This window comes from Brassica rapa, chromosome A05, assembly GCF_000309985.2.
Source record: "Brassica rapa cultivar Chiifu-401-42 chromosome A05, CAAS_Brap_v3.01, whole genome shotgun sequence".
Lineage (NCBI taxonomy): Eukaryota > Viridiplantae > Streptophyta > Magnoliopsida > Brassicales > Brassicaceae > Brassica > Brassica rapa.
In genome coordinates, this window is record NC_024799.2 from 22,958,406 (window position 1) to 22,969,720 (window position 11,315).

The 11,315-nt window shown below is 30.9% G+C and overlaps 1 protein-coding gene across 1 annotated transcript; it reads right to left on the reverse strand.

The window, feature by feature from the left end:
* Nucleotides 1-2,407: 2,407 nt before the first annotated feature.
* Nucleotides 2,408-4,753, reverse strand: LOC103869887 (biotin carboxyl carrier protein of acetyl-CoA carboxylase). The gene is made up of 9 exons (XM_009147961.3): nucleotides 4,531-4,753; nucleotides 3,948-4,136; nucleotides 3,725-3,801; nucleotides 3,535-3,594; nucleotides 3,221-3,430; nucleotides 3,080-3,142; nucleotides 2,914-2,982; nucleotides 2,773-2,818; nucleotides 2,408-2,688 (listed from the first exon to the last, which is right to left on the reverse strand). The coding sequence occupies exons 1-9, from the start codon at nucleotides 4,538-4,540 to the stop codon at nucleotides 2,618-2,620; spliced, it is 795 nt and encodes a 264-aa protein (XP_009146209.1). The 5' UTR covers nucleotides 4,541-4,753; the 3' UTR covers nucleotides 2,408-2,617.
* Nucleotides 4,754-11,315: the final 6,562 nt, after the last annotated feature.

The following is an 11,315-nucleotide window of genomic DNA, read 5'->3' on the forward strand; positions in this document are numbered from 1 at the left end:
CCTGCAAAGATCAAATCCCCAATTTCTTAATAATGAGAATAAAAAAGAGTCAAAGTGTAAAACCAAGGTTTGAAAATCCAATCAAAAACTTTCGGGATCCAAATATCAAACTATGAAAACTTCCTTGATGGTTCTATGGCAGAACTTTAATAATACATGAATCCATAGTAAGATGACCTGAAATCGAAATCAAGTAGCCTCTTGATAGCTTTCATCATCTTTCTTAGATATTGTAGTTCCACAAAGAAAATACCTTTATATCCATTGAATGGTGTTTTTTTTTATCTGTATCACTCATTCCTTTAGAACAGCCGTTTTTGATTCTCGATGTTATTTTCTTTGATCGATTTATATAAAGAAGACAAATCTGGAGCCCGAAGTTACAGATGAGAATTGGAGAAGTTAGAAACATAGAAGGGAAGAAGAAGAGACATGCTATGGCGACAAAGCTAGCGTGATGTGGCATCATACTGATCTTTAATTGGCTGATTTTTATTGCTGACGTGGAGGACCTCTCTGATAATTATATATTCTTTTTATTATAGTATAGATAGGTCATATGTATTAAATCTTTTGGGCAATTGTCAATAATAGCATCTTTTGAAGTTTATGTCTCAAAAATAGCACTAGAAGGAGAAAGTCACAAAAATGACATTCATTAAAAGATGAAATATCATAATATCCTTGGTTTAAAATTAAATAAACAAACAAAAATAAATAAAAATAAATAAAATAAAAATAAAATGTTTTCATTAGATTATATGTTTTCAGATTCGAAATTTTTTCAGATTCGAAATTTTTATTAGATTATATGTTTTCAGATTCGAAATTTTCATTAGATTAAAATAAATATCCTAATATCCTTGACATTCATTAGATTATATGTTTTCAGATTCGAAATTTTTATAATTTTTTTTTAAAAAAAAAATTTCGAAATTTTTTTTTTATTTTTTTTTCAAATTTTTTTTTTTATAATTTAAAAATACTTTTTGAAACTGTTTTCAAAATTTTTATTTTTTATTTTAGTATTTATTTTTTATAAAATTTTAAACCCTAATTCCAAAACCCCACCCCTTAACTCTAAACCCTAAGGTTTGGATTAATTAACCCAAAGGGTATAAATGTATATTTACTTCTTTAATGAAACCTATTTTTGTGACTTTGAGCTTTGAGTGCTACTTTGGGAACAAAAACTTGGTTTGGTGCTATCCTAGTCTTTTTCTCTAATCTTTTTAGCCTTTAAATTTTTTATTCTAGACCCTAAATATCTATTCCCTCTGTTTCTTATAGATCCATTTTTTAGAAAAGAAAATTGTTTTAAAAAATACATTTTTTACATTTACTAGACATTAATTAATGAAAAATTATTGTGTTTAATAAAATCTTATTTGTTAAAAATTATTAGGAATAGTTAATTAAATAAAATAATATATTGGAAAATATAATTTTAAATATTTTTTAATAAATGTGAAAAAACTATAACATAAATCTTTTAGGAATGGAGAGAGTATTATCTAGCGAATGATATATGTTCTTTCTAAACCTAGAGTTAGGCAGCTATTTATGCCATTATTGTATCCTTCCTAATGATATTATCAACTCATATATAAAAAGAATATTATTCATAATCATAATTCATAAGATATGCTGTCTTCATCACTGCCCTTACTTTATATCTTATGTTGTCTTCATCACGGCACATCACTTATCTTCTGGAGACTTCAAAATTACCAATTCATGTTAACTCGTGAAAAAAGAAGATTTTTCAATGTTTAATAGTGAAGTAGTGATTCTTGAGACAGTGAGGAAGAAGAATAATACATGAAATATTTCTTAAAGAACTTTTAAACAACAGTAAAGAAGATTAGTACTTCGAAAGTAGAATATTTTCTGCTAAATAAACGTGTTCTACACAAACACATGCGTATCTTAGGTTTCATTAATTATTACAACAATGGTTATCCTAATCCAAAAAAGTTTATTCTATCAAACGTTTATTGTATCTAGAGCCATCTTCACACACACATACATATCTATATATATCTTCAGATAAATTTTCATTTAAGCAACAAGTCTTATTGTTGTAGAAACACCCACCAAGAAGCAAGCAACGTTTTACTCTCATCAAATGTCTTCGTCTTACATATCATCAACCTACGAGCCGAGGAAACTCGGAGAACATCCAAAGAGAGCGGTGATGGTGGAGAATATTCCGGCGGCGAAGAAGCGGGCAGTGAAAGAACGTGACATCAACGAAAGTGCAGAGGCATTTATACAGAAATTCAGAAACCAGCTTCTTCTCCAAACGGTTGGAATCAATTGTCAGTAACAGCAATGCTTACTAGAAATCATAACATATACTATCTTTTTTTAAACCGAGAGATCTCTGAACTATTAGTATCGTGTGTGTGTGTGACAGTCTATTTATTAAGAAAGAAAAAAGTATCATAATGTTTTTGTTTATATTAAAAAAAGAAGAACAGAATAAAACAGTAAAAAAAGAACTTTCAGACAAACAGAAACACAGAGATGTGAATGAAGTTTTATTTTGTTATAAAAAAAACATACACAGGGCACAGTTTCACAACTCAAAACCAGCTCAGGTCTAGTTCCAGTACTACTGAAGCTTCTTGATCCCAGGGAAGGAAGGAAGGATCGAGATGAGAGCATCATTGTATCCTACAGGCTCTGTTTTGAAATTAGAAAACAATAAAAAATCATTAGGCAAAGAGTATTAAGAAAGGTTAAAGAATAATAAGAAGAAAGACTTGCCTCCATCCTCTCTGAGTATTTTGACAACCTCGCCGGTAACATCAGACTGGAAGATTGATCAAGAAACAGAGAAGCAATGTTAACAGACTTGGTGAAAAGCAAGAGATATTAGATGATTAATATATCAGAAATTGAAATAACCTCGATTGGAAACTGGCCACCGAGTTGTTCAATGTAGCACAGAACTTGACCTTCTTTCACTTGGTCTTTCTGTCAAGTGTAAACAAAAAGCAAAGACAAGACTAATGAGCGGTCTCCCCATAAAAATCAAACACTCTCTCCTAGCTCAAGAAGATTGGTCTCTTACCTCTTTACATGACGAAGGAGTGCGTTTACCCTTTATGGTTTTGGATCTCCTGAAGAACCCTACCTGCATATCCCCCACACCATTTAGATTTGGTGACTTTCTGACATTTATTTAGCCTTTTTAAGTTGTGTGGTCTCTTACCTTTGGAGATTGGAGAATCACCAAACCCTGATCAGCAGCTGAGGATGTTGGTTTTGTGATAGCCAGTGAAGTAGAGGAAGCTGATCCATTCGAATCAACACTCTCCGTGGTCGCACTTGCAGCCACGGCAGCAGGAATTGGCTGAGGTTGTGGTGGACTACTGTTATTGTCAGCTAAGTTCCTCGCTACATATAGGCGGAAACCCCCCAGCTATTAGCATATGCAAATGAAGATATTAGAATAACAATCCTTTAAAAGAATTTAGCTGAGCATTACTAATCAAAAGAGCAATAATATAACTACAGAGCCCTTACTTTCAGTTCAAACTCTGCAATTGATGAGGAATCGCATATCTCAGTGACAAGAGCTTCCACCTACAAAATCCAATAAAGAAATCAAACCAAATGCATAATGTGTTTATTGTGCAAGTACATTCACATAAATCATGTTCTCCTCATTAAAGATGACATCTTCAAATTTGCTGAAAAAATCAAAAATTCTCACCTCAGAGGGCTTGGGAACGAGCTGAGCGTTCAACGGAGATGGCTTCGTCGTCTCAGTATCTTCTACTTCTACAGTTGCTGTGGGTATAAAAATGTCAAATCAGAAAACATTTTAAGGAGAAATAAAAGATAACTCTCTATGCACAATGTGAACCACTCGGTGTTCAAGACATATAAACAGTAAAAAAAAAGATCATACAACATAGAGAGACCAACAAACGTACCTGCAGATTCAGCAGCTGTGACAGTAGACGCTTGGACAGAACCAAGAGTTGCCCTGAGACTCAAGTACTTAACCGGCCTTTGACCAATCAACAACACTCTTTGATTGCATGGTATCTGAAACCTCCCAGATCTTACTAAACTGAGGTCTACTGCTGCTGAGATTTTAATCTTAGGAACTCCCAGGCTACCTGAAAAAGACACCGAGGTTGAAATAATATTAACACTCATGGCAATGGTGCCTAACAGTGTATCATTGATGGGATTTATAAGAAACAAATTGTTATTATTTAATTATGTTACAGATGACAATTAACAAATTAGATTAAAGCTTTATTGAATGTAAAAAGGAAGCAAATTTGAATCTCATAACCCATTGAGTAGTAAGAATAAAGAGAAAAGCTTCAACTTTTAGATCACAATTCACATCATAATCAAATCTAACTGTTCAAATGAAGTCCCAAAGGTTCCATTTTTTTCGATGAATGTCATTCTAATACTAAGAAATATTCCAAGTTTTGAATGTTCGAACAAGAACCCATGTGATATGGACAAGACTGGACAAGACAGGTAAGAGAAACTTACAGGAAGCCATGGAGGGAGGCAAGGATCCGAGACAGAGAATGTAAGACAGAGAGGGATGAGATTATGAAACCAGTGGGAAAACGATACGAACGAGGAAGATGATTCGAGGAAGACTATTAAAATCAAAAAAAAATTGAGGTGAACGCCCCTTGTTGGTTGGATTAGCTCGTTCGAAACATACAACCAGTGTTCTTTGTACAGCTAATCACGGAAGGTGGATTTTTTATTTGGTTTGGGCTTTCTAGCCCATTAATTTGACCAAATAGCCCATGAATATGGTTTGTACAAAATAATAAAATGTAATTATTGTAACACAAATAAATAATAAATTATTAAATTTCGATTACTTAAACTTTCAAGGTCAATTCTCTCGAAAACCTTTTTTAAGTTTTTGTCATAAAAATAATTTTTATTAATCGTCAAATGAAACGCTAATGATAAAAAGGTATAGTAACATACTATTTTGCATTGCATAACATGAATAGCACATTCATAATACATATTACAACTCTTAAACAAACTTTAAAAAACTAAACTCAAATATAAACCATAATTATCATCCATAAATCCAATTATCAAAATCTTAAAATAGTATATAATATTGTGTAATATTAAACTAAATCCAACCTAATTTTTGAATAGTATAGGCTCTAACCCAACACACAACTCATAGATGCTAATTTCATATCTAATTTTTAATACTAAACTCTAAATTGCTATCACTAAACTCAAACATCAACTCCTACTTTCCAAATACTAAACCTTAAATCTTAATCACTAAACCATAAACCCAAATATAAACCCTAAACTCAAATAGAATGGAACACAATACATAGTATAGTACATATTGGTGAAGAAAATAACATTTTTTTTATTAATCATCAAATGGAACGATACATGATAAATAAGTATAGTAACAGACTATTTCACATTACATAACATGAATAAAACATTCATAATACATATTGTTTTACATTTCTATTACATATGCATAAAATAGAATAGAACACAATGTTACAAAAATTGTTCATCTTCTCCAATCAATTTAAGGATATTTACAGCGAGAAAGATATGTGTAACGTAACTGGCAACCTCCGTGGGAATAATACATGTAACCGCTTCGTAAACCGAAAAGATTAAGGCGAATGAAGGAAGTGTTGACGAACCTCGCGGTGTGCTCTTTACGTTGTCGGCGACTCCATAGATTTCAGATGCGCAAAGCTTTCCGTCAGTAGCCAAGCGAGTCGTTGCAGATGGCCATCTCCTAGGCAAAACTACTCCAAAAATAGTTTTGGTGGTTACACAACAGATCAAAAATGGAGAATAAACAACTCACGTTATACAAGGTATGTGATTCTCCAAAGGTCACGATGTATGTGTGTTAGGTAAGTATTATTAATTTTGTTTTTTTTTTGTTTACAGGTTTTACCGGTTGTGTAAGAGAGTATAGTAGTATTATTATATAAAAGATGCATGGTGTATTGATGTATTAGGGTATTTAGACATAGAATGAATTATAATTTGTTTGATGGTTATAGAGTCCAATTTCTCTTTTTTTTTTTTAACTAGGAAGAGTTTGGATCTTGAGCCCTGTTGGGATTTTCACTACTTTTGTTAGAGTTCTTCTTAAGTATGAATATACCGATGTGTCATATTCTTCATTTGTTCTCATGTTTATGTTTCAGTTCATATTCTTCATTTGTACCAATCCAGGTGAAGTAGAAGATATTATATTTGTTCGATTCTCTAGCTTGTTTAAACTTACTACCCGGCTACTGGTGCTGGTTTTTGTTTGATACATGGTTGAAGGACTCATCTCTTTTTTACCGTTATTGTATCATAAGTAGTGGCGTCACTCGAATTTTACCACATTTGTTAATTTTTCATTTGCGCGCGTCTATTTCTCACGTACGTGATAAGTGCTGTTCGTTTCGAGAACGCGCTACGTCAACCACGAACGATCAAAAATGTAAAGAAATTTTAATAACAGCTCAGCAACCAATTAAATTAGAGAGTTAGAAAAGACTATTATTGGACGCTGCGTCACTTCTCGTATGAGGTAGGAGACGCTGTTATTTGCAGCGGCAATAGAATTACAGAAAAGATGAGCAATGGAAGTCGCCGGCGGCAACTATACAACAACACACCGTTAAAATTTCTCTCACCTGTTTGTTAATTATTGGTCGCCGCCGCTGACGCTGCGTCAGAGAAACGAACAGGCCTATAGTATCCCTATATAATTCTTAGAAAAGCATTGTATCCTCATTCGATTAAACATGGTAAGTATTTTCATTGGCTAGTTGTCACACGTATAACAAGGCTAATTATATGTGGATGTGAATGCATATTTCAAACTAAACCTCGAAGTTGTCTCGATACTTCTATATTTTAAGTTTCGATTTCAGCGAACTGGTGACCAAGTGATCCTATACATTAAAAGAGAAGTCACTTTATTGATTTCTGCTGAGTTGACACTCATATAGAGCTTCTCAGGAAAAACGTTATAATTCTATTGGTTGGTTTTTTTTAATTTTTCTTTTTCATTTATTTTAATCAATCGCTTATGTAGACAAGCTCAAAACTATTGTCGATTTCGTTAAGCCCATATATAGCTAGGAGATAATAATTATCGATTTAGTTTAGCCTTGGGTATCCGTTCGGGTTCGGGTCGGGTATTTCGGATTTTTGGGTATAGAGGTGTAGAACCCGTTCGGGTATTTCTGTACTTCGGGACGGGTTCGGGTATTTTTAGTTCGGATTCGGTTATTTCGGATCTGGTTCGGATATTTAGATTTAAAAAAAAAAATTAAAATTTTCATTTCTCAAGTTTCTTATATTTAAAAATATAACTTTCAGTTAACTAAATTTTTATTTTTAATAGATTGAATAAGTAATAGATTTGGACATAACATTTTAAAACTAAAAAGGCATTAATTTAGTTATTTTTTTTTAAATTTCAGATGTAACTTTTTGTTAATTTTTTAAATAAAAAACTTGACATGCATTTTAAGTGAGTAGCAAATCATTTTTTTCGTAATTGTATGTATATCATATGAACTTAAAGTAGGTGTAGTATCAATATAAATATTTTATATAAAATGAGAGATGTAAACTAAAAATATAAGGTTAATTATACATATGTTTGGTTATCTTCGGATATCCATTCGGGTTCGGGTATTATCCGTTCGGGTTCGGGTATCCAATCTCTCCTTATTCAATACCCGTTCGGGTATTTTGCTACTTCGGTTCGGATTTCAGTTCGGGTTTTTCGGATCGGGTTCGGGTGCTACTTCGGATATCGGGTAAGTGTCCACCCCTACTAATTAGGTTGTTTGTTTTTAATAACTTACTTTTCTAATATGGATTACTTGCGCAAGTTGAAATCATTAAATATGCAAATAACTTATTGACAAAATTTGTTTTTAATAACTTGCCTTTCTAATATAGATTACTTGCGCAAGTTGAAATCATTAAATATACAAATCACTTATTCACAATATGGATTACTTGCACAAGTTGAAATCATTAAATTTTATCGATTTAGTTTACCGTTGGGCAAGATTTAGAATTAAGACAAATATTAAAAATTTTCCTTATTATTCAAACGGTAAACTTGCGCATGTTGATATCATATTTATTATATTGCTTACAAAATATTTTAATGTTTCTAATTAAGTTGTTTGTTTTTAATAACTTACCTTTCTAATATAGATTACTTGCGCAAGTTAAAATCATATCATATGCAAATCATTTTTTGACAATACACATTTAATATCGATTAAGTTGAAATCATTAAATATGCAAATAACTTATTGACAAAATTTATTTTTAATAACTTACCTTTCTAATATAGATTACTTGCGCAAGTTGAAATCATTAAATATGCAAATCACTTATTCACAATATGGATTACTTGCGCAAGTTGAAATCATTAAATTTTATCGATTTAGTTTACCCTTGGGCAAGATATCAAATTAAGACAAATATTAAAAATTTTCCTTATTATTCAAACGGTAAACTTGCGCATGTTGATATCATATTTATTATATTGCTTACAAAATATTTTAATGTTTCTAATTAAGTTGTTTGTTTTTAATAAATTACCTTTCTAATATGGATTACTTACGCAAGTTAAAATCATATCATATGCAAATCATTTTTTGACAATACACATTTAATATCGATTAAGTTGAAATCATTAAATATGCAAATAACTTATTGACAAATTTTGTTTTTAATAACTTACCTTTCTTAATATAGATTACTTGCGCAAGTTGAAATCATTAAATATGCAAATCAATTATTCACAATATGGATTACTTGCGCAAGTTGAAATCATTAAATTTTATCGATTTAGTTTACCCTTGGGCAAGATTTCGAATTAAGACAAATATTAAAAAATTTCCTTATTATTCAAACGGTAAACTTGCGCATGTTGATATCATATTTATTATATTGCTTACAAAATATTTTAATGTTTCTAATTAGGTTGTTTGTTTTTAATAAATTACCTTTCTAATATGGATTACTTGCGCAAGTTAAAATCATATCATATGCAAATCATTTTTTGACAATACACATTTAATATCTTTCTTTAAACGATTTTATTATTTATTGTGCAAAATATTAAAATCATTAATGTGAGAATAAATCGACTGTATATATATATGAGACACCCAAGGTCTTAAAATACAAACATTCTCTTTTCATTCTTTAAAGTATTATTCACAAATCTCTCCTCTCATACTATTAAAGTATTACGACAATGCTGCTTGTGTGCTAAGAAAAATGTGTTTAGACGCAAAGGCTCCTCATCTTTAGAACCATAAACTCAACTCTTTGTGTCTTGTCTCCAAAAAGCATGTCTGGTCTATCTTTTCCATGTGTTGAATACTGGTAACGATAATATGGTCTTCTTTTTTTATATGTAGACCAGGTCGTGAGAGTGATAGTGATCCAGAAAATCTTGATTGAACATGCTGAGAAGTTTCGCCAAGTTAAAGCAGTTCTTGAAGAGGTTCTTTAGTACTTTCTCTCTCTTTGTTGAATATTGTCTGGGAAAGTTTTACATAGTATCATTTAGTAATACTATCTTATATCATTTTTTTTGTTGAATATACTATCTTATAAGTAAGCTAGCATTATGCATTTTTTATTAATTCATGAGGTCATTTTCTCACAGCAGAGAACCTTTTGGAATGGTGCATGGAAGAATTACAGGAAGTTTCAACTGAAGCCGCTGAAGTGGGATGGTGAAGGCGAATAATAAAGACCTGTAGAGGCCCTTATGATTCTTAAATACGGCGGTGTTCTAACTCACGCTGGTAGAAAACAGGTGTTTACATACTCTACCATTTAATTTGTCATATATATATGTTTTCCAAATTTGGAAGAATTGTTTAACTTATTGACGTTTAACATCACTTGCCATATAATCTAAGGAATATTACAATTAACAATTTATGAAAACTATTCTCTAAATTATTGAAAGACTAATAATGTTTTATTTATTACTTTTAATATTTATAACCTATAAAATAAAATGAACGAAATTTTATATAAGATAATTATAATAGTTTTATCCTCTACTTGATGAACTGTGTTCGAATATAATTATATTATAACTATTTTAAATATTACAATATCCAAAAATGTTTATTAATATTATTTTTAAATTATTTATCGTTGTTTAAAGAATAAATTTATCATAATTTTAAAATAATTTATAAAATGCTTACAAAATGCAAGGCAAAGTTGCACTTTCAAGAGTTAAGTCGAGATCTGGATTAAAAATCCTAATAACTGGGAAAGAAAGGAAGCCGAAGACAAAAACCTTGAATGTTGTCTACAAACAAATTTTTCAGAATATTCCGTAGTCACGGTACGTAATTTTAATCTATTTTTTTTTCAAATACAAATTTTAAAATATATAAACTGTTACAATTATTTATTTTTTGTATTTGCCAGATGGGTTGTGATGAGTTAGGAGACCGATGACGGTATGTCAATTTAATATTATTTCATGTTCAATAAAATTTAGAAATTTATAAATTTATCAAATAATGTTAACCCGTCAAATTGCTTACAAAATTTATTTAATTTTTTGCACGTTTCTATTTGAATTTGCTTTCTTTATCGAGAAATGTACTTCATAATTTATATTATTTATGGATAATATTTTTTTATATTATATTTTCTTTTAATATGTCTACATAAATGTTTGTTTATTATTTATGGAAAAATAATATTATTCACCTAAAATAAAGAATTACGAAACATATACAATACAATTTTAATTAATGATAATATAAAATTTGTTACTTCTAAAACTATACACTATTTATTCCATTTTTTGAATGAAAGTATCTTCGTAAACACACAAAATATTTTGTGACGTTGCAATTATACATACACAAAATATCTGCTTCTTCATACTGACGTTATTGTGTTCCCTCTCGTGAGGTACGGGCCGAGAGAGAACACAGGGTGCGGACCGATCATGTTCTTATGTCCGTACAGAGTGCGGGCCGGTCACCTAGTGTTTAATTGTTTGACAAAGTCACGGAAACATTTTTTTTTCCATCTATTATTATTATAAAAGGACAAAAGCCCAAACAAAACAAAATAAAGCCCAAAGATAGGCAAACAAAGGGACAACCAACACATGGGCCTCTAGCCCAACCGTTCACCCAAAACAAAAGAAACCCAAGAGGAAGAGGTGAGTCAACTCGAGCACCCCACGTGTCATTCTGATAGCGTTGGAGACACGTGCCCGATGAATGAAA

Bases quoted from the DNA above. Each gene is read 5' to 3' on its own strand.
- LOC103869887 (XM_009147961.3), bottom strand. The intron at 3,431-3,534 runs GTAAGGGCTCTG...ATATGCTAATAG, and splicing joins TTGCAGAGTTTGAACTGAAA to CTGGGGGGTTTCCGCCTATA. The intron at 3,143-3,220 runs GTAAGAGACCAC...GGGGATATGCAG, and splicing joins TGATTCTCCAATCTCCAAAG to GTAGGGTTCTTCAGGAGATC.